Genomic DNA, 24,975 nt, shown 5'->3' with positions numbered 1-24,975 from the left:
GAGCGCGCAAGCGTACCGGTTGACGGTGTGACGCTGGACTGCGGCAAAAAAGGGAGTAGCGAGGTCGGTGAGGCCGATTCAGAGTCGGGATGAGTAAGATGTAGGTATACCACAAGACGAGTTGAAGAGAAAGAGTGAGGAAGAGATAGAGCAGGGCGGGCGTAGGGAGAAAGTGTGGTCGATGCAAGAATGCGGCGAGTTGGAGTGGATGGGGAGAAAAGGAGGATGGAGTCGAGAGATCAACGACCTGGCCGCGGTGCAGGGATGGTGCTGCTGGATATTGGAAGCGTCGGTTGTGGTATCCTGGACGAGGGTGAGAGAAGCGAACAACAGCCTGCGAGCATGGAGTGGACGCTGTGCGCTGTGCGAGTGAGGAGGAGGCAGGCGGTTTAGGCTGGCTCGTTGAGTGGATCAGCTTTGTGCGACCGGTCACGGCGAACGCGGTGAGGGAGCAGCGACTGGAGTACTGGAGGAGTGAAGCAGGGCAGTGTATGGGTGCGGTTTAGGGCCATTAGGGTGTCAGGGAACTGCGGGCGGCGAAGAGCTTATGGGTCGCCTTTACTCGCATGCGGCAAAGGGGCGCACGGTACAGTCGAAAAACGGCCAGTCCTGTCTCGCCTACCTGGCCTGGATTCTGGCCTAACAACTCTGCATCGTGCGCCTCTTACCGCCTCGCATCAGCCACAGACTCCACCATCGAATGTTAGGTGCGGGGTAAAGGGCTGCGAGGGCTTGGGACCACGTCCTTGGTGCAAGCCTATTCAAATGGACGCAGTCACGAATGTGCAGCCTTGGCACCCGCGGCTCATGCACTAGACGGTAACCATGCAGATCGTCGGACGAGGATCCGCGGACCAACGTGTTGCTAGCCCCGGCAAAGGAGGCGCGGGACGGGAGCCGCATTGACGGCGGAAATGACTGGGAAGAGCTCCGAGCACCCGACCGCCCGATGCCCGTCAACCCGACGACAGCGTGCCGCCGTGGGCGGAGCAGATTATCGGTGAGAGTATCAGAGAAGGCGTGTCAAAGAGCTCAGCGTACGCAGCTTAGCTAGCCTAGGCTCCCCATAGTCCAGCTCCTCAAACCTCGGTTGCTCGGTTGCTCCAGCGGCATCGGTCCTGGTGCCTTCAGGTGTCCATTGACGGTGTCCAGGGTCCGACGGTCTCTGGGACCCTAGTGCGCCTTGCTCATTAGGCTCCCGTCAAGCTTGATCATTAGGTGGCCTGGTTAATCAAGCAAGGCCCGGAAGAAACGATAGGGGAAGCGCTTCATTACAAAATTGTCGGTGTTGTAATGGACCCATAGAGGTTTGTCACCTCGCCCCGGAATCCAGGATGGCTCACGTGCTACCTCGGCAGCTGGAGCCTTGGACACCTGCCCCCTTACGCAATCTGGGTCGGGCCCATTCCTCGCCTCGTTCGCCGCAGCCCTATGGCGCTAGTCCTGCCAGCTGGCCGCCACGACGTCATCGCAACCTTGAATCTCAGCCTCAATCACGCCGCATCTCCCGTGGCTCATGCCTTATACCTTTCGCTGCAGTCCAAAGGAGGCGCTGCCAGCCAAACATGCGCCGTACAAGCACAACCAGTCACATTGACCTCAAGCAGCCACCCACCTCATGCATTTGACGGCGCGTCGTAGGCACAAAACGCCGTACAATCCATGTGCCCGGTGGTCTAGAACAGAGTTGCGGTAGGAATGTTCGAAAAGGCGCAGCATACACCGGTTCCCTCAGGGCGCATGTCTGGTATGTGTGACTGGTGGCAAAAGTCGCAGTCAGGTGTGTGGGCAAGTCACGTGAGCTGGCCACGCGACACAGTGGAGGCTGGTTGCAGCAGCAGGCTCAAACGCTGACTGGCCAACGAGCCGGCGGCGCCAGCGCAGCTGCGTCTCATGTCGTCAGCGTCATGCGTCACGGGTCACTCCGGCACTGTAATCAGTCGCGCTGTCGTGTCGCCAACCATCCTCAGACCGTCCTTTCCTTGTCATCAACCACACCCGTCACTTGGACGCCACTCGACCTCTCCCCGACACCACAGCACGCTCTCACAGCAGTTTGACGAGCACCCTCTCACGCCTGGCGGCAACAGACCCACAGCCCCAGGCAAACTACCAGCATGGGGTTCTTTAGCACGATCCTGACCATGATCCTCGCCGAGTTCATGGTCGTGGCCACGATCGCGGTCACGCTGCCGTTCTCGATGCCCGTCATCGGCGCTCTGCAGCGTCTCCGGGCGAACTATAACCCGCGCGGCTTCGGTCTCGACGGCGCTGAGTCGAGGTAAGTTCCACGGCGGCGTAACGTCCTGTCACACAGCTCAATGGCCTTCGCCTTAGCTAACAGCAGCGTCGGACCTCGCCTTGTCGGCATCTACGACACGCTCCTCCGCACGAAGCGCCTGGAGGGATGGTACGGTCTGTACAAGGGTAAGCTGTCTATCAACGTGCACAACTGACAACAGGCGTCATTGCCAGCTTCATCACGTCCGTCATCACCTCTTCCGTCGCGATCCTGCTCATCGGCGGCGGCCTGATCGGGGGCAAGAAGACGGACCCGGAGAACGTCAAGGTGGCGGGCGGCTTCGCGATCCTGGTCGGTACGCTGATCCTGGGCATCGTCAACGTGCCGGCGAGCATCATCGTGAACCGCGCGATCATCACGCCGTACCGCCTTCCAGCGAATGTGCGCGAGTCGCTCCGCATCCTCCTCTCGCCGCACGAGCTGCAGAACCCCGTGCGCCTCTTCGCGACGCCGGGCATGATGACGGGCGTGGCGCTGCGCTGCGCCTGTCTCCCGCTCATGATCGTGATGCGCCGCCTGCTGGCCGGCAACGACCTGCGCGCCGCGTCCTTCGGCGGCCTCCTCGCCTTTGCCCTCTTCCAGGCGCTGAGTGCTGCGTGGATCACCCCCATCGACGTCGTCGTCACCAAGCTCTCGGTCCAGCCCAACCAGGGCGGGGAGGTCAGCGTCGAGGACCCCGACGGAGATACACCAGAGGGCCTCCGCTTCGCCGGCACGGACGAGGACGTCGTCGGCCTCCGCCCCACCACGGATCCCTATACCGGGTTCAGGGACGCGGTGCGCAAGATTGTCGACGAGGAGGGGTGGCAGGCCCTGTACCGCGGTTGGTGGTGGACTAGCATTGCCGCCGTCGTCTCGGCCCTCCACACCTAGGCGAGCGGAGCGAGCCGATGTCTGTGAGCAGAGAGCGGTGGCAGTGAGCTGGGAGAAGGGGGTGTGAAGAGGACGTCGAGAAGAGAAGCCACGAAAGAAGACTACAACATAAACGTTTCCGTTTCAGCTTGGGCGAAATGCAACGATTCATCAGTACGGGGGTGCTGCGACGCGACTTCACGCAACATCTGACAACCACACTAAACAACCACACAGCTTGGCGTTGCAAGAAGTACATTTCCATTCTAAAAACCACGACACCTCTCCTCAACTCTATAATCTCGGGTTCTCCAGATGATCCTTGGGCTCACGACTCGCGACCCTGTGCGCGGTCTCGCTGAACGTGTGTCCCGCCTCAATGTCCTGTCTGGAAATATGCCGCGTGAGGCCATGTTCGGCCCGGTCCTTCTTGGCCTGCCACAGGATACGCTCGACGACGCCGTCGGGCGACTCCTGGATCTCGGGCGCGCGGAAGAACCGCCCGTCAAAGCCCGTCCACGTCGTCAGCACCATGACGTAGAGCCAGTGCATCACCACTTGCGCGGCGAGGAAGGCGCCAATCACCTTGAAGGCCGGGGAGGAGAGCTCGTCGGCGAGCGTGATTGTCGCCGTGGCCCAGACTCTGCGGAGGTCAGCTACCACGCAATCAGTCAGCTGTTCGGCTGTCAGCTCTGCCAGCTCCTTCGGAGCTGTGAGCTGTCAGTGACACTCACCCGATGGGGAACGTGATGCCCCACAGCCCGACGTGGAACTTGTTCGCGCCGAGCCAGGCCCAGTTCTTCCTCAGCGCGTAGAGCGCCTGCGCAAAGGCAAGAACATAAAAGCACAGCGCGAGGCCCCACAGAATCAGACTCGCGACGAGGCAGCCGCCATAGATCCCGTCCGAGATGGAGCGGTTCGCGTCCATGCTCAGCTTGGGCAGGAGAGGCGTGTTGTACTCCCACACGAGCTTGCGCGCCGTCTGGCCCAGCGAGGCGATACCGTAAGAACCCTGCCCGCAGGGACCAAGGGGTAGGAAGGAGGCCATCACCGCGCCGAGTTTCGGAGGGCCGACCGTGATCGTCTTGTACATGATGATGGTGATCATCATCATGGCGAGTGGGACGCCGGTGCCCCATACCACGAAGGCGGTGTAGAGCGTCGAGCGGGCCAGGGCCGGGTCGTAAGGCAGCATGGCTGTCGAGACGACGGCGCCGGAGGCTGCCGCGACGACGGTGGACACGATAGGAAGCAGGAGCGTCGGCGCAATCACGGCCGCGGCGTGCGTCTGCAGGACAAACATGACAAAGACCATGCCGAGGTTCACGAGGATGGCGACTGCGACGTCGATCCACCACAGACCCAGCGCGAGTCGTGCCCAGTTCCTGCCCCAGGCAGGTACACAAGAGAACGCGACCATGTTCTGTTTGTCAGTTTCACTCTGTTACCACTGCGTCATTTCGTGCGTCATGGGCTTCCACCCGCCACTAGGTCTTGTTCGGACCGCCAGGACGCCACTTCGCCTCGTACTCACCACAATCGTCACAAAGCCCATGGGGAAACAGCCCCAGAACATGCTCGCTGTGACGTGTTCGAGCGTGATGCGGAAGCTGTTCTTGAACTTGAGATACCGGTACGCCGTCAGGAAGAGGAGCACCACGAAGATGACCACGTTCAGGACGAAGACGATGTCTCCGAGAATGCGAAGCCATCGCGCATGGTAGGGGAAGTTGTACAGGAGAATAGAGGCGATGCCCGTTCCCATGTTGATCGAGAAGAAGGACGGCGACGTGTGCAGTGCGCGGTAGCTCAGCTTTCTGTTCAGCGTCGCGCGCGCCGCAACTGCAGCCTGGGCTGGAGCAGGCAGCCCGTTCGTGTCGCCGTCATTGTGCTCCGGTGAGGGAGTCATGTTTCGTCGGCTCTCTTTCGGTGAGCCGTGAGAGGTGCCCGTGTGGGCTGTCGTTGTTGTGGTGGTAGTCGCCGTCGAGGTTGAGAGTGGCCTAGACAACGTAGACATCGGGGTAGTCGGTGGATGCCTTGTGTTTGCTTTGGTTGGTGAAGCTCCTGGTGCACGAGACTCTAGTTGAATGCTCGTCTGGACTCGATGTTCGTTCGAGTCTCGTGCTCCGCTTAGTTCTTGTGTGCTACTGTCATGAAGGGGGGGAAGGAGGCTTTGACCGAGTCGTACCAAGTCGGGGCTGGGGTTGGTGAATATTTGGAATGCGAGAGGGGCGATAAGATATAGGTCAAACCGACGGAGTGCGGTGTCGGTCTAGGTCAATTGACGTGGTTCGCAAGTATTCGGACAACGAAGTGCGATGAGCAATGGTGTGGAGATGAGATGAGGACAGGAAAACCTGGATCTGGGCAGCAGCGAGCGGCATGAGCGGAGCTCTGCGGCTGAGGGCAGGACAGGTACGGCGGCGTACGGTGGTGCTGGTGGTGCAAGGCTCAAAGTAGTCACCGACCACCCGACTTGGATTCGACTTGCTGCGATTCGTAATCCCGTCAGCGGAAAGTTACCTTTAGTCGTGCTTTGCTCACCTGACTTGAATACAAAATAGAACCTCCACCAAGTCCAGCGGCGTCTGCTGCATGCCCGACTTCTGCAGAGATGCATGCTGTCGGCCCCTCTGCAGTTTGTTCAGTCGTCCAGAACAGCAATGCACCCTGACATTGCAGGTCAAATTCAATCGAAATTGGCGCACAGGTACCATTGCAGTTCGGAATCTCCCAGCCTGCACCGACCGCCGTCAAGCGCCACCCCCGCACCATGCTGATGCCGCATCCCAGCCGGAACTCGGACGGTTTGTCACCTGTGCTTCCCCCGACTCGGATACGAGCTGTCTTCCTAACGATCAGACCTGTTGGCAGATCTGTTCTTGTTCGGCTTCGGATCTGCCCGATCCAAAACATCGATCGCGGGGGCGACGTCTGCGGCGACTTCCATGTTATTAAGGGACTCTGCCCAACCTCCATCCGAATCATGCCCTATGGCGTCATGGCCCGCCGAGTGGCGGCGGGGTGCGCTTTGGCCACATGCGCCATTTTCTGCACATCTGCTTTTGCATGCTACAACGCCGCTACGATTTATTCTGGTAATGGACACTGCCCTACGAGCCTTTACAGGCTGAGCTCGCCACGACTATCGTCGTCCGCCAGGTACTCGTCGAAAGTCTGGAAGACGACCTGTCCGTCCAACGGCTTCGTGCGCGTAAGGGACGTGACGAACTCTTGGAATGCGGCCAGCAGCGACTGACCGTTCACCGGCCCGTGTGTCGCATTAGCGCCAGTGGCACCGTTCGCGGTATGGGTCGGTGCGCTGGTGTTGCCCGCGTTGCCAGCGCCGCTGTTGGTAGCGCTGTTGTTGCTCGCTGAACTGTCCGACGCGGAGGCTGGAGCTGCTTCGCTGGCGGCATCTGCCGCAGCTGGAGGTGAAGTGCTAGCAGTGGTAGTCGTAGCAGCTCCTGCACCGTTGGTCGCATTTCCTTGAGTGCTGGGTCCTCCTGCAGGTGGTAGAGGGATTCCGAAGATGAAACCGGAAGCCAGGGCTGCCAGGAGCTCTTGAGACGCAGCCTCCAGCTCCATGTCCTCTTCGTCCTCCACCTCTCCCGTGTGGGCATCACTCTCTCCGCCGTCGCCTTCGTCTTCGTCTTCGGCGTCGCCGTCTCCGTCATCCTCCAAGTCAGTCTCCTCACCGCTGTCCTCTCCATTTGCGCTTTCATAATCACTGTCGCTGTTCGAGTCGTCCTCGGTCTTGGCAGAAGCGTCAGAGTGTTCAGAAGATCCGTCGTTCTCGGAAGCGTGGCTCATGTCGACATCGCTGTCGAACAAGGCAGCAGGGTTAGGGATACCGGCGCCTGGGAGAGCGTCGTTCATATCGCCTCCGCCCTGCATTGCCGACTGGTTCGAGTTCCCGCCGCCGTGATGGGGAATGCTGCCGAACGAGAGCACGATGTCACCGGTATGAGGGTCGTGAGAGTGAACCATGCTGTCCGGAAGGACAGGCTGAACCCACACAGCCTTGCGGATATGGTCCTCGATTAGCTTCTTCAGGGAGCGGAGGTCGTCAGCGTCAATCTGAGCTGCTTCGCCGCCTCGCGTTTCAGCCAACTCCAACCTCTCCAGACCACAGATGACGATCTCGTGGCAACGTGGGGCCGATCGGAGGAGATCTGCCAAAGTGCTGAGAAGCACACGGGCGTCCTTGATGGTGATGGTCATTGCGCTCGGGCGGCTGCGGCATCCTTCCCAGTCAGCAAAGACGATCTTGAGGGATGTCGCCCTGTTGAGAGCAGAGCCGAAGGCGATATCGGCAGAGCCGTGACTGTGCAAGAGACCGAGCGTCCGGGGAAGTACGACGGTCGTCCGATTGTCGCGGCCCTCGACGTCATAGAGGAAGCCATGGCGGTCCAGCCTGCTTGAAGCGGCGGCTCCGCAGTCTCCATCATTGTTGCGGAAGACGTACTTGTCGGCCAGGCAGTTCAGAAACGGGCAAGCGGCTGAGTCGCACAGGGCATTGATTGCGCAGCTGCTAGGGCAGCCGCACACCGAGCGGACTACGCGAAGGAGCTTGAGGTTGCACAAGAGACGGTGAATCAAGGGACCTGATGGGGCGCAGGCGCACCGATGGTGCGAGCAGAGAGTCAAGCTTTGGACGTAGCGGAGCAGTGGTGCTTTAAAGTTGTAGAAGGTGCGCGGCCGGCTGGTGATGGCCAGGCGCTCCGCAGTATCGTGATCGCAGTCCTTCCAGATGCCCTCTGTCATAGTTGCACTGCAAGGCTCAACGTCGTCGCACAAGGGGCTGATACCGTAGAGAAAGGAAGACATCGTCTCGTGGTCAAGCTTGACAGAACGATACAGGAACCGTGCAGCCTCGTTGTACCACAGACGGCAGACTCGCATGCAGGTGGCAAGGTCGCCTGAAGACAGGTGGGAGAGGACCTCGCTCACGACGTCTTCGCGGTTGTTGACCACACTGTCCCTGATCTCACTGGCATTTGAGGGTTGCTCCTTGCGTGGAACCCAGACGGGAGGCATTGTAGGAGGCGGATTGTGATATGTTGTTGCTGGGCCAGGGAGTCGCGCAGTTGTTGCTCGCCATGGGGCGTGGGCCAGGCTGGACATGATGGAAAGCTAAGCGAGTGAGTGGATGAAAAGGGGAAGAACAATGGAGAACAAGTTAAGGCCGTCGAGTTCAACGTGGAGAGCGGACGGGGATGTCTGGGAGCTGTGAGCGGGTGCAGAGTGTTTAGTGTGAGGATCGTCGTCACATCCCTCGCCGCCACGCCCTGCGCCCCGTCAACACGTTGCTACGTGCCGATGAATCATCTTCCACTGGACACCATCCAGTGCCCCGCGTCACGGCGCCGCCGCTGCGCTTTGGAGACGATGACAGCAAACCTGACAATCAGCCATCTCACAGTCCTCACCACGACATTTTCACGGGTCATGCATACAGTCTGCTTCCAGTCCAAAGCCCACATCGATCGATCATCGCCGTCTATCGTACCAACAATCGCTCTACGCTCCAACCGGCTGGACGAGCGTGATGTTATCTCCCTTCAGGAGGATTCGTCCTGCAAGAGTCAGCGCATTGCCATACTGTCGAAGCTCACCTAGTGACCGACGAGGCTTAACCTCCTTTCCAGGCTTGGCCGAGCAGTCGTACACCTCCTCCGTCTCGTCGAGGACGACGTTCATGAACTCGTCGAATCCCTGGCCGTCAGCTCGCTGTCCACGCAAGGTCAAACCCACAATAATGAACGCCTCCAGACGGAACTCATTGTTGTCGTACAGCCAAATCTGAACGCGTTGGTGCTGGAGACGATGAAGTAAGGGTGAGCAACGATTATTTAGACAGGTGGATCATGTCAGCACAACAATCATGGGCCAGAGAAACAACGGCTGGTGATCACGCTAGCAAAAGCATTCGGGAAGATGCGCACCTTCTGGAGGAAAGAGAAGAGGATGTTGATGGGCTGCGGGCGTCAGATGTGTCTCTTGGATTCTCCACAACTGTGACTCACCTGAACCATCACCTTTCGTCCAGACATCTTGCTAAAGTTTCCTGGTTCTTGTCACTGCCGCCAGGCTAAAGGATGCGATCGATACGTGCGGGGTCGTAGACTCTTCAGACGTCTAGAAACGAGTGTCGTGAGAGGGCCGAGGCGAAACGGGACTGGATCGAGGAAGGGTGGAGGTGGCTATGACAACAAAGATTGAGGTGGTCGCGCGCGATCATCATCGAGGAGTGAGCTCGTAGCGTGCCCTGGCCGATGGTTTGGGATAAATGCAGTGAAAAGCGAATTGATGTATTCATAGATAACAAATGTCTGTCCCTGCTAATTGAACCGATTAGGAGATACCGCAGTTTGTAATGGCCGGCAACTCTGTTGTAATGACGCTCTTAGACTTCGGACATCCGAAAGAATTATTGACGCAACCACAGTGTCCGATTCTCCGGAATATGCATTGCTTCAAGCTGCTGCATGCGTTTTATGCATGCATGTGAAGCCCGATACGGGACGCCTCGTCCTCCAGATGTGACGAATGCATGGCGCCTGGTCCTCTTGTGGCTGATGTGGCCGCCGTGTGGTGCCGCACGTAACAAAAGATCGACTCGGCCGGGTCATAATGATCCGCGGCTATCAGTTTGGGTTGTCGGTGTGGGGGCCGGCATTTGGTCTTTCGACTCATTAACTTTTCCGACGCTTGTCCGCCTTCATCAACGCGCAACGCTCGCCATGTCGGTCAAGCAGTACAAGATCACTGTCCCCTCGACCACTGCCAACGTCGGCCCCGGCTTCGACGTGTGCGGCATTGCTCTCTCGCTCTCGCTCGCGCTCGATGTGTCCATCCCGACTGACGGCCAGGGTGACGAGCTTCCCGTCATTACCTACTCCGGTCTCGACAGCGACAACGTCCCCCTCTCCCCTTACAAGAACCTCCTCACTCGTGTCGCTCTCTATGTCCTCCGCTCGAACGGCATTGACACCTTCCCCCGCGGTGTCAAGATCCACGCGCACAATGAAATTCCGTTCGGACGTGGCCTCGGCTCCTCGGGTGCCGCCGTTATCGCTGGTGTCCTCCTCGGCAACCTCCTGGGCAACCTGAACCTGCCCACGGAGCGTCTCCTCGACTTTGCGCTCATGGTTGAGCGCCACCCGGACAATGTCACCGCTGCCCTTGTCGGTGGCTTCGTCGGCTCGTACCTCCGCGAGCTGCCTCCTGCCGACCTCGCCGCCGCTTCCGTCCCGCTTGCCGAGGTCCTTCCCGAGTACCCCGCCGACGCTGGACCGGACTGGGGCAAGAACCCTCCCCAGGCCCCTAACGGCATCGGACACTATGTCCGCTTTGGCTGGGCTCCCGAGATCAAGGCTATCGCCGTCATGCCCCGCTTCGAGCTCGCCACCGCCAAGTCGCGCAACGTTCTCCCGGAAACCTACTCTCGCAAGGACCTGGTGAGTTTGTCAATGAAAGAACCTCACTGACGTCAGGTGTTCAACCTCCAGCGCATGGCGGTACTCACCACCGCGCTTGCCCGCTCCCCTCCTGACGCTGAGCTCATCTACGAGGCTATGAAGGACCGCGTTCACCAGCCTTACCGTGTTCCTCTTGTGAGTGTCCTCGGCGCCATGCCGATGCTTCTTGTATTCTTGTGGGGAATGCAAGCTGACAAAGTAGATTCCTGGATTGCAGAAGATCCTTTCCGAGCTGACCTACACCTCCCACCCTGGCCTGTGCGGTATCTGTCTGTCAGGAGCTGGCCCCACGATTCTTGCGCTGGCCACGGACAACTTTGAGGGTATCGCCAAGGAGATCGAAAGGATATTTGCCGAGGAGGGAGTGCAGGTTGACTGGAAGGTCTTGGACGTCGACACCAAGGGCAGCACCTGCGAGGAGATCAAGGCGTGAGCCACAGCCGCTGCTTGCGCGCACCACGATATAAAACGGCATAGACCACCACTATTATGCATAGGGCACATTTTGGAACAAAGGTATGTGGGGTGAGTGGTTGTGGGGAGGAGGGCACAGGGTTATCTGCGACAAGTGGCAGCGCACGCGGCGTAGCCAAGATGGACGGCCCGAGTGGGCGCTTGGGACTTGATGGGCTTGGATTGGCGACTCGGCCTCCGCCAGGGACATTCAACTGGCGGTCGGTGCGCAACTGATAATGTTATAAACTCATCGGCTCAAGACCGAGCAACAACTGACCTGACCTCCTTGTCCAGTCTCCGTTCCTTGCTTACCCCTTTATTTTCCCCCTCTGACGAACTCTTGACGTTTCACAGTTCACGCTCGTCATCCATCTCGATCTAAAGTTCAACCGGCGCTGACACCATGTCGTCTGCCAGTCTGCGAGCATCGCTCGACAAGCTCATCGACCAGGTTCGTCATCTCACCCGTGCCCGGTGTACGCATCGCTTACGTCCAGTATGGCTGGGAGCAGGTGTGCGATACATGGAACGAGATTGTGAAGGAAGGTCGGCCAAAGCCGCTGTCCTCTGCATCGCGGCCAGCGACACCATCGTCTTCGAACAACGGGCCGCGACGTACGCCGTCCTACCTGCGCATGACGCACCTGCTCGGCAACCCTCCGTCAACTGCGCTCCCCTCGCTCCCAGACCCGCTCGACAACCGGATCTCGAGCCACTCGGCTTCCTCGCTCGACGTATCGAAACTGACGCCCCCGATGTCAGAGAAGCGGTTCGACTTTGGCAAGACAGGAGACGAGGGCGACGACCTGATCGCCTCGCTGGAGTTCCTCCGCGCGGCGCCTAGTGCTCCCCCGCCTCCCCCGCCCGGCCCGACTCCGCCGACACCGGCCGCCCAGACGCCGAAACACAAGCCGGCCGACTATGCGTCGTTCATGGACCGACCGATGCCGAAGCGGCCGCCTCGCCCCGAGAGCGGGATCCTCAGCGCGGCCGACCTCATCGCTGCCGGTGTCGGCAGCAGCATCACGCGGAAGGACAACCGCAGTTCAGACGACAGCAACAGTGGCAAGCTGCACCTGCCGTACGAGTTCGCCGACGACGACGTGATCCCCCACCGCTCGCCGAGCCAGAGCCACCCCAGCTCACTGCCATCGCTGCCCAGCCTGCCCTCCCTGCCAGCCCTTCCCCACCACCACGACCGCCACCACCCCCGCCGGAGACACACAAAGTCGCCCAAACCCTCCCGGGCAGCCCGCCAAAACTCCCCCCGCCGAGCCCGATCGACCCCCTCCCCGCCGTCCCGAGCCGGAGCAGCAGCCGAGCGCACCTGAAGAGCCCCGGTCCCGGAACAAACATCGCGCACACGCCCACGACGCTGCCGTACACGTTTGCAGACGACGAGCCCGAGGACGCGCCCAGCACTGCCCGCGTGCGCGCCGACGTGCAGCAATGGCAGTGGGAGGAGACCAACGACAGTAACTAGGCGGCATTCCCTGAACTTTGGAAGTGGAGGCGATAACGGCGTATCCGGCGCCGGCTGCGCTCGAGCGCTTGCATTGGGCTTGCGCACGCTTGCACCTGATGTTGACGGCCTGGCGTAAGCCGCTGCACGGGCTCAAGGCACAAGGGCACTCCAGGGGCGAAGTTGCAAGTCGGCACACGACCGAGCAGAGAAGAAGCATGAGGAGGCCTGTGCCAGGGATTCGAGGATCGCAGGGACGCATAGCACGATTGCCCGATTGCACGACAGGACACGAACGACACGACATAGACATATCTACACACAGACACGCATGGGCTCGCACAGAGCTGGCATGGATACATCGCATTTGGCATTGCAGGACGCGTCTCAGGATACAGGGAGAACACAGAAACATACATTACAGGACACTGACAGGGAATCCCGAGATCGAATGCGATTCGGTGCTTAGCGCGCGCACGGGCCGCCAGTGACGAGGGCATGATACGCTGCACGGGTCGTGTGCAGGAGTCTGCGCAGGAGCGGCCAGGACCGCATGCAGGGGCCTTACCATATCACGGCCAAGCAGGACTGATGCCCGGCTCGCGATTCTATCAGCAGCGACGGTGACGGTGGAGTTGAGCGGTGCGGCGGCCGCCCAGCGCCTCCAGTGAGTCAAGGCAGCGTACGGTGACTGCCGCAGTAGTGGAGGCGTGGCGTTGATTGCCGAGTGGCGGAAGTTTGGGACCTTGGCATCGGTCTTTCGGTCCGACGTCGTCGCCTTCTGATCACAGACAATCGGCTCAAGGACACGCCAAGTCGATGCCTGTGGGCATTGACAGGAAGCGCGCTGTACATACAGAACAGATGCCTGCTTATTAGTCTGCTTCGAAATCAGACACCAAATCATGCGCAGAACAATGGACCTCCACCGCCCTCCACCGGGCCATCACCCACACTGAAGTTTGCCATCTTCGCACCATTGTCCGCCAATCACTTCACTCTTCCAACCTCCAAAACGTCCAAAAGAGTCGCCTCCTTTGCAGGAGACAAGCTGCTGCCCCACACGGGCTCGAACCGTGGACCTCGGAGTTTGTTAGGGATAACAGCTCCACGCGCTAGCCAACTGAGCCATAGGGCAGATGTCTTGAAGACACGTAGAACACCGCGCGCGCCTGCTTTTCTTTCTTCAGCTCTTGCTCGAGTGGCGGAATGGGCGTCAGGCGGTTTTTTCTGGTGCCCTAGACAGCAGAGCTGTGTCATTGTGCGGCTCTGCTTTGTTGCACGTCGGTATGGAGGCACGCAGACGAGTATCCATCGTGCTCGGCGTAACCTTTATCGGTTCCCCGCTCCCGATTCACTTGTACTCTCCCACTACCACTGAGGAGGTGTAATGCTGTCATTAGTCGAAGCGCCTTCATTCGCGCCCGACTCCCTGGCTCTGACGAGGGCGCCACACCCCCACAATAACCGTCGATCCCAGTCGTCGATGGTCGATCACGGGAGGCCATTATGCCCGTCCGCATTGTCACGGCACTGCACCACCGCTCCACCACAGCACTGTCCCGCACAGCATGTGTGCGTGTGTGTGTGTGTCGCCGCCCACACCGTCGTCAGCGTTGTATAAGTATGCGCATTCTGTCTCTTTGACGTTTAGTCCAGCCTCCTACCTACTGACCACCACGCTCACCATGTCCCGAGAATCGGAAACGAACAGCTTCTACACGCCAGAAGAGTACGCACTCCTGCCGAAGTTCGAGAGGCTGTGTACCGCGCTATCTCTCGTCGAGGAGGTGGGTTCGTCACTGGGAAGGCTATTAACAGATAGCGCGGCGTGCATGGTGCCTACGCTTCCCTTGTCTCGCTGGGCGAGGATATACCGCCACCTCCCCCAGACCCCGAGGCAGCGCAGCGCTACGCCGTTTTGAGCCACATTGGTCGACTCGTCGTCGAGTGTCGAGTCGGCTCCGATGTCCTGGGCCAGCTGGGGTTCCCAGACGGAACATCGACGCCGCGCACTTCGACGCAGTATCTCGCCTCCGACGAGCTGCTGCCACACCGCCTCTCCGAAGACTCGCTGAGCTTCCATCGCTCCCCCAGCCCACTCCGGCCACGAGGCTCGCCCAGCGCGCACCGGCTAGACGCCTCCCCGAGCTCCTTCGACTTCAGAACGCCTCGTAGCTCACCCCCCAGCCGGATCGGCCACAGCAGCCAGCTATCCCATTCCCGCCCCTCGATCGAATCTCTCCGCCCACCCCCCTGCTCCTCGACCTTTGGCGAGATCCGTCCCCTACGCCTCAGTGCTTCCGCCGAACCCTTGCGGCGACGACGGCCCTTCTTCGCTCGTTCCCGCTCCGACCTTCGAATCAGTATTGACTCGCCGCGTGACTCGCCCGCTCCCTCACCCTCCCCGCGGCGCTCGTTCAACTCGTTCAACTCGTCGAACTCCCTCGCAGCGGGGAGTATTGGCGAAAGAAGGAAGATCTCCCGTCCGTTCCCACTCAGACCCATGCCGCTGTCGCCTGGACTGGGGCCACTGTCTCCCACGGATATTGACGTGCCCAAAGTCAACTCGTACCCGAAGCGGGGATTTGGACGGAAGATCAAGCGCATAGCGAGCAAACTCTCGCTGCGCTCCGTCAGGTAGAGGTGTACGATTGCATATACGTGGAGATACTGTACAACTTGTGATTATAACTTGAGGCGGATTCTAAGGAGCGACGATTGTGATTTTTTGCCTCATTGCGACAAGGGCGATACTGGTCTACACCTCACCGCCGTTCGGGGGTTCGGCTAAGTGCACGATAGGCGGGCAGACGGCGCTCTTGTCGCCACAGATGTAGCGCTTGAAGAGGTAGGGCAGGGTCTTCTTGAGCTGGTGAGCCGCAAACTTACGGGTGGGGATGGCGAAGACGGCATCTATCTCTTCGAGCGTGAGGCGCTTCGTCTCGGGCACCAAGAAGAAGATCAAGATGAACGCAACCACGTTAAGCCCCGCGTAGAAGAGGAACGCGCCGAGGGGCGTGAACTCGCGCAAGAGGCGGGGGAACGTGAGCGACAGCACCGAGCCCCAGAAGAAGTTGAACGCGACACACCACGCCATGCCCTGCTCGCGCTGCGCGAGGGGGAAGATCTCCGCGCAGTACATGAACGGCACGGGGCCCTCGCCGAGCGAGTACGCAATCGTGAACAGGTATACGAAGCAGGCGACGATCCCGGTGCGGATCTCGCTGTCCGGGTCGTAAGGCTCGATCAGGAAGCAGAGACCGCCGACGAGCAGCGTCCAGGCCATGTTGGGGAAGGTCGCGAGGAGGAGCGAGCGGCGGCCGTACGAGTCGATGAAGTAGAGCGAGGGGAGCGCGAAGACAAGGTTGAGTGCGCCGAAACCGATCGAAGCGTAGAGTGACTGCGTGTCCGTGTAGCCGCCCTCTTTGAAGATGGTGGACGAGTACTGCAACGTCAGCTTTATCTCCGGGTCCAGACAGCTGAAAGACTTACAAAGGCCATGATGTTGATGCCACACATCTGCTGGGCGATCATGACAACAGAGCCGGCGAGAGTGGCGCGGCGGCAACGGGGGATCGTGAAGAGCTCAGTAAGGCGCGAGACGTAGGTGCGGCCCTGGACGACCTTCTGCTCCTCGGCGTACTGGGAGTAGGCGTAGAACAGGTCGCGAGCGGCCTGGAGGTCGCTGCGGCGGAGCTTGAGCATCGATTGCCACGCCTTGACCATTTGTCCTTTCTTCATGTACCAGCGCGGCGACTCGGGGCAGAACAGCACGCCGAGCGTGAGCGGAACAGCCGGGATCATGGCAGAGCCGAGCTGCAGCCGCCACGCGATCATGCCCGTGTCCTTGACGGCGGCGTTCGCACAGACTAGCTCGTCAGCGGCGACTCTCACGGTTCCGCAGCAACCACAACTCACATCCGAGGAAGATGCCAAAGGCTGTCCACAGCTGCCAGCCCATCGTCAGAGCCCCACGGAGGCGGGCCGGGCTGAGCTCTGCACAGTACATGGGAACGGTGGCAGCCTTGGCTCCGACACCGATACCCATGACGAAACGGACAGCCATCAATGCCTGCCATGACTGGGTGAAGCCAGACGCAATCGGGGTGGCAATGAGGATGAGACCAGTGACGAAGATCTCACCGCAGCGACCCAGCCATTCGTTGAGAGGGTCGGAGACTGAGGCGGTCAGCACTTCTGCGTGCATGATGGGGCGGGCATATTGTACTCACTCCAGCATCCGACGAGAGCAGAGGAAATGTAGACGGAGCTGTTGACCAGACCAACGAGCCACTCATCGCGCTCGCCGCCAGGTTCGCCAACTGTGCGGCCGATACCGAACTCGGCGGGGAAGGAAAGGTTGGCTCCGTTGCTGACTATTAGCTTGGCGATACCTATGCGCAGCATACGGCCTACCTTCCCGTTTGATCCCAGCCCTGGGTCGCAGCACCGAGTGCGCAGAGGAGGACTGCGGCTGTCAGAGACCCAACAAGTCAAGGGGACGTACCGCAGAAGATGAGGCGAGGCGAGAGATTCTTCCACATGTGGTTCTCTTCGAAGGCGAGGTCGGCCTTATCCGCGTCCGAGAGCTCGGGGATGTCGGCATATTCCTTCGGACGCTGGGCGACCAGCGCACCGCGGCGAAACACGTCGCGGTGCTCAGTGAGACCAAACTTGTCGACGAAGTTGTCGACATCGGCGAGTAGCGCTGGCTTATCGAGGCGGCGCAGGGGGTTGTAGGTGTCTTCGGATGTGACGCCCACCGTACCGCTGCGCTCGGCGGTCTTGTTATCGAAGTTCAGGTCGGCAACGGCATCCTCGATCTGGCGATCAGACGCCTTATCAGTTGCCAGCTCAGAGGGAGGGGTGCCTTTCTCGCTGGCAGTGTGAGACATGCTGGAGGGGTCAATGGGAGGTGAGAAAAGCGTCAGAAGCCCTCCGAGCTATTAAGTACTGTGAGCACAGGTATCTGGCAGGTGAGAATCGCGGCAGTCGGCCGCTGAAGTCTGGACCGGCCGCCAGATCGCCTCTGTTGTTGTGATCTCACTGCGCGCTAGGGCAGTAATACTGCCGCAGTTGATATCTAAGCTCTGCTGGGCACTGTGGTGTGCGGCTAACCTTGCGGCTCAGAAGAGGCTGGAGAGCTGCGGGGCAGGCTGATCTGCGGCGAGGCAGCTGCCAGCGCTACGCCTCATCGGGCAGGTTATGTACTTGAAGGAGACGTGTTTGTTGACAGCATGTTAACTGCGCTCGACCGCCAAGAGATCAGATGGCCGAGTAGATTGTGAACTATCGATGGCAGGTCATCTGTAAAAGGAGCGCTCGGCTGTGAATGGTCGACGAAGGTATCGCATGGGAGCCACCGGAGGATGGAGCGGGTTGAAGCAGCCAGCGAGCTAGTCAAGTCTCGCTGAGAGACTTGGTCGTCTGCTGTATCCAGAGGTGAGCTTTCGCTAGCAGTGGGCCGTTGGAGCGTCGGCTCTTGGGTTGTGCAATCATCAGAGTCACTGTGAGCGATGATCTGATCTTGGTGCATATTCTGCCGTGTCAGGGTTGTCGCGCTCACCCTATCGTCAACCTTGTGCCTTGCAGCCGTCACACGTGGGTCTCCAAAGCGCGGCCCCTTCCAGTCACCCCTCTGCAAAGGCACGGCTCATCAGTACCCCTCTTTAACGGTCACGAGACCGCTCTGAAGTAGCTTTACCTGCGCCGTGCAGGTCTGAGCCGATAAGCCGATCCCCCACTCCCCCGCTTTCCCCCGCGCAGACATCAGCCATGGCGCAATCCTCACCTCCCTCCTCTGCGTTACGCCGCAGCTTAATCATTGCTGACCCCCGCTTCGGAAGCGAGTGGGGACCACACGGGGCTCGGCGGAGGAAGAGACCGCCCTCGCCTCTTTCGACCGCCGCAGGCGAGGGTTAATGAAGGCACTAGGATTGATATCTGGAAGACTGACCAACCTGTGGTATCTGCGACCTGCGGCTGGGGACTGTTTCCAGCACACAATAGCGCCCCCTAGCCTCGTCAGATGTTCAGCCGGTCTCTCCTGGAGGGCATTTCTCGCGGCCATCTGAACTACACCGTGGGTCTTTGGGAATCCGCCAACATCCCAGCCAGCCTGATTTGGAGCGCCAAGCCGGTCCGATTCGTAAGCCGATCCAGCCGAAGCATTCATTGTCAAGGCCCAAGGAACCCGGACCGGAAGCACAGCGCAGCTCGGCGGGCTTGACAATCACCGGGTACTCACATGTTCACACTGTGCGTTCCAGATTTGGGCGGAGAGCTGTTGGCAAGATTTGCAGGCTCCCTGCGTCATGTACTCTGGAAGGGCCTGTGGTACAGCGGAGCGGTGTTCGGGCGGCATCTCTGTAGCAGATGGCGCGAACTGCGTTCCCAGTCTAGTCCCGGTTCCTGCTTCGTGAGCGTGTGAGTCGCGAAGATTGCCGGCTCCGCAAAGTGCTCCGCACGATTCGCATGATGCGCAGGCCAGAAGACACTCGGCGCTCCCGAAGCTCCTGAAACGTGTCAGCGGCAGCTTGTACGTCGAGGGCCCGAGGTTCTCAGAGAACGACGAAGGGGCGGCTTGAAAATGAGGCATCATGTGGTCAGAGATGTCTTCCTCGCCACTCTTGGCAAGGTCTGTGGCGAGTCTGGGAGAGGTCACGGGCGTGCCCTTCAGTTTCATCAGTGTTCCCATCCTTGAGTCAGAAGCCGTTGGGCGTCGAGGGGTTCGTTGCCGACTTGTCAGTTGCTGTGCAGTTTTTGCCGCTGCGGACGGGTGGCAAATGCAGCATCCGGCGAGAGCCGCAGGGACCTGCACGGCCGTCTTGTCTCGCGTCTTTTAGCAGGCTTGGAATGGACACGGACACTTTCGGCACTCTGCGGCGTCATTTAGCAATGCAGGCCGTGATTGTATGGCGTCACGGGCAGGCCCGTTCTCAGGAGGCTTACCCCACTTTGCAGTGTCCTTGCGGAGTCTAGAAGCTTGCAAGGCGAGGAAGAGGAGTCTTGGCGAGATAGGCAGGCATCTTGTCTTTCCGGTGGCGACGCATGAATCGTTCATCAGTCTTGCGGAGTAGTTGGGCAGGAGAGTGACGAAGCAATGCGGGAAGACATCAGTTGACAGACTGTGACGAGTGGGAAGGTGGTTTAGGAGGCCTCACGTGACCCCGGCTGCCCAGGCACCGGCCTAGCCATGCAGCTCAGCGGTGTGGCATCCCACCGAGGTTTCGGGGAAACTCAGAAATTCACTCATCCACCGTGCCCCTGCGTGAGGCTTCGCGGCTTCGGGATCGATCTCGCTTATCTGGAAGTGCTTGGCGAGCGGAGCGATCACGAGCTGAAAACGAATTTGGGAGCCCTTGCGGCTCTACGATGCGCTGATTGGCCTGCTGCACAGATGTTACGCTCACGAGGCGGCACTGGTCAGGCGCCAGGCGCAGAGTGACAGACTGCACACTGCGAGTGGCACGGCCCAGTACGTCTGACTAAAGGGTGACGACTATTGATGAGCTCGACGGATGACCCATCTTGCACGTCTGAATTGTCGTTCTTGACAACTTTGGAACGGTATTCCGAACGTTGACCCGAGGAGGGTGCCATTCCGTTCGTGGGTTGATGTTGGGTCGCGGGCGTGAGCCTAATGCCCCTCTGACAATTGAGAAACGGATCCGAAGGAACAGCTGGGCGGCATGGGGCGGCTTCCGTGTGTAAGAAGAGCGGAACAGAGTACCGACGGAAAGCTTGCCGATCTTCAGCCAGGTCGTGATGGTTCGGGAGTCACCAAAACCCACAGCGCGCTCGCACAACTGCAGAGGCCCCTGAGCGAGAATGCTTGAGGGCCAAAGGCTCAGAGGGCATTGTGAGGGCTTGGAGCAGAACCAATCGTCAGGCTACGTAGGTAGCACTGCACACAGGCTCGTGGTCAATGTTCAATTTGCGGGCAACGCGGGTGCAACTGCATTGGCTCCTGGGCGAAGGGGGACGGACCTGACGGGCCAGGCTGGCCACTCTGTAGCAGTAGTTAGCTGGGTTCGTAGGTGATCAGAAGACACGGCAAATCAGAATCATGTAAACAAGAATCTAGGCACAAATCATCGCTTGCTAGCGCAGTTCAAGCGGCAGCGATCGTGCCAATGGGAGGCCTGCGATGTCTTCACCAGGTACGCTGGGGCTCAGTGCTGAGCCAAATCTAAGCCAAACTGCCGCATCTGGTTTCATATGCACAAGCTGTCAGTCGCTAGCGTTGCAGAGGCGCAGAGGTGTGGCATCGCAAAGTTTTCTCGGATTAGGTCGGTACCAACCACCTCTTGGCAGGGGGTGCCCCGTCGATCCCCCCACGCCACAGAGAGCCAAATTCTTGGTTGCTTGGCTGTGGTGGAAGCAGAGCAAAGCCGGAACATAGTCGGATCAGATCAGAGATGGCGCCGAGCGGAGCCAGCGGCTGAATCGGTCCGCTGGGTCTCGATCTGAAGGATCTTATATCAGTTGCAACACCTGTCCACATGAAGTGTGCAAGCTCTGGGCCCGCATTGGTGAGGAGAGTGGGGTCCTGATCGATGTCTCGCGAGTGATTGGGTGTGCGCCTGACATTCGTGCGGCTGCGACTCCTCGACCCCGCCCTCGCTTACAGCCTGCCAGCGATCAGAGGGCTCCGGTTAATCGGTCTGGCACATGTGGTTCTGGACGACTCCGCAGCGGTGGGTCGCCGGGGGGTGGTAGGGACAGTATGGACAGCACGATGAGGGGGAGCCATTCACGATCACGATAGTGGATATACGGAAGAACAGCTGCGAATCGGCGTCGTAGGCACCTTTGAGGTGGTCCCGGGGTGAGGGATGAGGGGCGGACGCGGGGAAACTGGCGGCTGGGTGGATCACGAGGTGCCATGCTGTGATTAGCTTGGAGTCGCAGTGCCGACTGTGCCGCACACATGCCGGACGCCGGTGGTGGTGAATCTTTGGTGGCCGCTGGGATGCTGGGTGTGCTCTCGGCCGTGGCAGGTTACGTCACCCTGGAAAGCATGCAGCAGCAGCAGAGCTGCTTGGACTGCCTGGGGCTGCCCAGCATGCCCAGGCCAAGCGGCAGAGGCGGCAGCCAAACAGAGGAGGGGAAAAGCGAGGTTTAAACGAGCCATTCCGAGACTAATCAGCTTGCATCAGAGTCAGGCGTCTCATTAAGGAATCGACGCTAGGTTCTAAAGGAGGTAATAGCGGAAGCAAAGTGGGCCGGAATGAGGTGGGGGCAGAGGGGCGTTTAGGTGGGGCGGGGCACCTGGACGCAACGGACCGTTCCTTCTTCCCTTCCCTTTCTTACCTGGCCTTCCCTGCCTTGACTTGTCTTGCGCTCCCTGCTCCCTCCCTCTCGCTCCTACGCCTGCTGCGTCCTCCGCCTACTCAGCACTCCGCTCACCACCACCACTCCTCTACTCAACACATCACCAAGCATCTCGCAGTCGCCAATCGCGTCCTTCTTGGTTGTCACCACACACACACACACAGCAAAGCATCGACTTCCATAAGCCCTCGCCTGCGCCCGTCCAACCTCACCACACGACGTTCCGGCTCCTCTTTTCACCCCAGCCGTTGCTGTCCACCTGACCCCTTCCTTGTCGACCACTTCCCCCGCCTCGCTCAAGATGGCCGACAAGAGCTTGGCTGCTCCTGCCTCGCAAGAGCCATCCAGTGGCAAGGCTCCCCGTTCTTGGGTCCCCCGTGCTTGTGACAGATGTAAGTGGCCATTTTTCCGATGGATCAGCCGCTGACAACCCCAGGTCGCAAACGTAAAGCCCGTTGTGGTACGCCGATGATTGCCTCTGAACAGCACTGACATCCGCAGATCAGCAGGTCCCCTGCCGCAACTGTGCCGAAGCCGGTGTCACCTGTACCCACGATGCACCGGTTTTGAAGCGTGGCCCTCGTCCCAAGTAAGTTTGCCGCAGGAAAAATAGGAGGAAGGAAGACCGAGGTTATTAACGCACACAGGCCTCGAAACCGCGATGTCGAGAGCAGGCTGCGCAATCTCGAGAGCCTGTTAGCAAGCATCTCGTCCGGCTCGGCCTCGGCGGCGTCCGTTTCTCTTTCGCGGAGGGAACTGGACCAGATTCGTGTGGCTGCTCACATTGCGCCCGCTTCTGATACGTCGCCTCCCTCTGACATGGGGGACGTCAAGCCCAACGTGAACGCGACGCCCGCTCCGGACGCTGCCATGGGAACCCCTGGCTCTGTCAACAATGCCCCTACCCCGGTCAACGGAATGGCCACCACGGCCAACCCGACGCTTAGCAACTACGTGCCGCCCATGTCGTTCGACTCGTTTGGCGTTCCGACGCCCGGTCAGGGCATTCCAGACCAGCAGATGATGTCGGGCGTCAACGCCACGCTTCAGCCGTCAATGTACGACCCCAGCGTCATGGGTGCCGTTAGCCCTACTGCAACCAAGTCGGGCGGCATCACCAGCAACACTAAGGGTCAGGATCTGCTCTACCGGTAAGTCGTGTGTGCGTGACTAACGGCTAATTTCTAGTGATTCTGAGGGCCAGACGAAGTGGCTTGGCCCCTCGAGTGGTATGCCTCTCCTGGAGCGTCTCAAGGTCAACGGCCACCAGTGGAACTCGCCTCTGGACGATGGCAACGTTACAGACCAGTGGATGTCTCTGTCGAGCGCCATCGGCGTTGACGTCGAGGGCACCAATGCTCTGGAGACCATCACTCCTCAGGACCCCACCAGCGCGCTCTCGCCGTCCAGCTCGCATGACGAGTACATCTGGGAGCGCGTTACCAACGTGATTCCCAGCGACCTCGTTGACAACCTGGTTCGCTCCTACTTTACGATCTCGCATCTGCTGTGGCCGATCTTGCATGCGCCCACGTTCATGCAGCACTACGTCGACCCAGAATACCGCAAGAACCCGTCGTTCGTCGCCCTCGTCCTCTCCATCTGCGCGCTGTCGTCGCGCTACACGCCTGACCAGAGGCTGCGAGTCACCAACTCGAAGGGTACTACCCTTGCGATTGAGGTCGTATCCCTCGCTAAAGACATCATCGCTCAGACTGCTTCGGAACGCTCGGATCTCGCCATCGTTCAGGCCCTGTTCAACTTCTCCGTTGTCCAGGAGGGTATCGCGCGTACCAACCAGGTTTGGTCGTTCCTCAGCCAGGCTGTCAGTGTCGCGATGGACATGGGTCTGCATCGTCGCAAGGACGAGTACAACTTCTCCGCTGTTGACCTCGAGGAGCAGAAGCGTACCCTTTGGGCTCTGTACTGCCAGACCGTCCAGGCGAGCTGCACTTACGGACGCCCCCTCATGCTGCGTCTCCGAGACATTGGTGAGTTGGCAAGCCAGCGAAGCAACCTGACATTCAGAACTCGACGAGCCCGCGCCCGTTGACGACGTCTACATCTCGGCTGAGCGTGGTATCGGCACTCAACCTGCCGACCGGCCATCTGTCATGGCCGGCTTCGTTGCCGGCATCCGCCTGCACATGGTCTTGGAGCGAACCGTTCGTCGGGTGAACCGAATCGTCCTGCAGACGGACGAGACCAACATGAACTTCATCGACCTCGTGTCGGCTACTGGCCCTCGCAAGTACCGGATCGAAGACGAGCTCGAGCTGCTGTCCCACGTGACGGACGGCCTCGTGGGTGACTGGTCATTCTCTCCCACGACCGTCGCCGATTCTGACAGCGTCCGGTTCTTCCAGCGCACCCGCGTGTTTACTTTGCAGCAGTTCATCCGACTGCTGTCTGCCCGCCACCGTCTCACTGAGATTATGGGCTCCGAAGTTGGCACACTAGGCGGAACCGCCGAAGAGCAGGCTGTTCTGCAACAGATCACGCAATCGGCTCTTGGTATTATCGGGACCTACTCGATCATCGACGGTCAAGGCCGTCTCGACTTCTTCGGCGCTCACGCGATCTCGCAGCTGACGCAAGCCGGTGCCGGCCTGATCGGTGTCGTTCTTCACGTGCGTTCGAATGCCATCGCCGGCAGCGACAATGTGCTCCAGATTGCGCTGCAGGGTCTCTGCGCGTCCATCCTCGTCCTCCGCAAGCTTGGTACGCGACGACCAGCCGGTAACCGCTCTGCCGAGCTTCTCATCGAGTTCTCGCGCGCGTGTCGCATCTCGATCCCGGGCCTTCCCGAGAGCGAGCCCTCACCATCGTCCAACGGTCCGGTCGATGTCCCGATGCTTCGCGCCCTGCCGCGGCGAACGAACTCGAAGAGTGGCGGCGGTCTCAAGCCCGGCGGCATGAGCCAGGCGCAGTTCGACGAGTGGCTTGGCATCGCGCTGCAGGGTACCGGCGACTGGATGGGACCCGACGGCGTCCTGCCCCCGGGCCAGGAAGGTTTCGCCATGTAAGCGTCGCGTGAGGGGTTGTCTGGACGATCTTTAGTTTCTCATCTTTTTTTGTAA

The 24,975-nt window shown here is 59.9% G+C and overlaps 7 protein-coding genes and 1 non-coding gene across 8 annotated transcripts; 3 read left to right on the top strand and 5 right to left on the bottom strand.

The window, feature by feature from the left end:
• Nucleotides 1–2,333: 2,333 nt before the first annotated feature.
• A1Q1_01504 (sulfite transporter) lies at nucleotides 2,334–5,171 on the bottom strand (the record flags this gene model as incomplete). The annotated part of the gene is made up of 5 exons (XM_014324543.1): nucleotides 2,334–2,452; nucleotides 2,497–3,276; nucleotides 3,487–3,797; nucleotides 3,889–4,595; nucleotides 4,689–5,171. The coding sequence occupies 5 exons, from the start codon at nucleotides 5,169–5,171 to the stop codon at nucleotides 2,334–2,336; spliced, it is 2,400 nt and encodes a 799-aa protein (XP_014180018.1).
• Nucleotides 5,172–6,277: 1,106 nt separating this feature from the next.
• A1Q1_01503 (uncharacterized protein) lies at nucleotides 6,278–8,194 on the bottom strand (the record flags this gene model as incomplete). The annotated part of the gene is made up of 1 exon (XM_014324542.1): nucleotides 6,278–8,194. The coding sequence occupies one exon, from the start codon at nucleotides 8,192–8,194 to the stop codon at nucleotides 6,278–6,280; it is 1,917 nt and encodes a 638-aa protein (XP_014180017.1).
• A 483-nt stretch (nucleotides 8,195–8,677) lies between these two features.
• A1Q1_01502 (small nuclear ribonucleoprotein E) lies at nucleotides 8,678–9,210 on the bottom strand (the record flags this gene model as incomplete). The annotated part of the gene is made up of 3 exons (XM_014324541.1): nucleotides 8,678–8,974; nucleotides 9,103–9,135; nucleotides 9,184–9,210. The coding sequence occupies 3 exons, from the start codon at nucleotides 9,208–9,210 to the stop codon at nucleotides 8,678–8,680; spliced, it is 357 nt and encodes a 118-aa protein (XP_014180016.1).
• Nucleotides 9,211–9,900: 690 nt separating this feature from the next.
• Nucleotides 9,901–11,071, top strand: A1Q1_01501 (homoserine kinase; the record flags this gene model as incomplete). Its single annotated transcript, XM_014324540.1, has 3 exons — nucleotides 9,901–10,617; nucleotides 10,669–10,773; nucleotides 10,841–11,071. The coding sequence occupies 3 exons, from the start codon at nucleotides 9,901–9,903 to the stop codon at nucleotides 11,069–11,071; spliced, it is 1,053 nt and encodes a 350-aa protein (XP_014180015.1).
• A 426-nt stretch (nucleotides 11,072–11,497) lies between these two features.
• On the top strand, nucleotides 11,498–12,577 carry A1Q1_01500 (uncharacterized protein; the record flags this gene model as incomplete). Its single annotated transcript, XM_014324539.1, has 3 exons — nucleotides 11,498–11,545; nucleotides 11,592–12,104; nucleotides 12,158–12,577. 3 exons carry the CDS (start codon nucleotides 11,498–11,500, stop codon nucleotides 12,575–12,577), a joined length of 981 nt encoding a protein of 326 aa, XP_014180014.1.
• A 1,033-nt stretch (nucleotides 12,578–13,610) lies between these two features.
• Nucleotides 13,611–13,694, bottom strand: A1Q1_t351. The gene has a single exon. It is a non-coding gene; the product is annotated as a tRNA-Asn (tRNA).
• A 1,623-nt stretch (nucleotides 13,695–15,317) lies between these two features.
• On the bottom strand, nucleotides 15,318–17,454 carry A1Q1_01499 (uncharacterized protein; the record flags this gene model as incomplete). Its single annotated transcript, XM_014324538.1, has 5 exons — nucleotides 15,318–16,004; nucleotides 16,052–16,428; nucleotides 16,478–16,738; nucleotides 16,792–16,995; nucleotides 17,067–17,454. 5 exons carry the CDS (start codon nucleotides 17,452–17,454, stop codon nucleotides 15,318–15,320), a joined length of 1,917 nt encoding a protein of 638 aa, XP_014180013.1.
• Nucleotides 17,455–22,196: 4,742 nt separating this feature from the next.
• On the top strand, nucleotides 22,197–24,921 carry A1Q1_01498 (nuclear protein; the record flags this gene model as incomplete). The annotated part of the gene is made up of 5 exons (XM_014324537.1): nucleotides 22,197–22,287; nucleotides 22,397–22,484; nucleotides 22,543–22,998; nucleotides 23,084–23,886; nucleotides 23,924–24,921. The coding sequence occupies 5 exons, from the start codon at nucleotides 22,197–22,199 to the stop codon at nucleotides 24,919–24,921; spliced, it is 2,436 nt and encodes an 811-aa protein (XP_014180012.1).
• Nucleotides 24,922–24,975: the final 54 nt, after the last annotated feature.

Source organism: Trichosporon asahii (assembly GCF_000293215.1).
Source record: "Trichosporon asahii var. asahii CBS 2479 unplaced genomic scaffold scaffold00050, whole genome shotgun sequence".
Classification (NCBI taxonomy): domain Eukaryota; kingdom Fungi; phylum Basidiomycota; class Tremellomycetes; order Trichosporonales; family Trichosporonaceae; genus Trichosporon; species Trichosporon asahii.
Note: the sequence above shows the minus strand (reverse complement) of the source record. Positions and strands in the feature narration are given on the sequence as shown.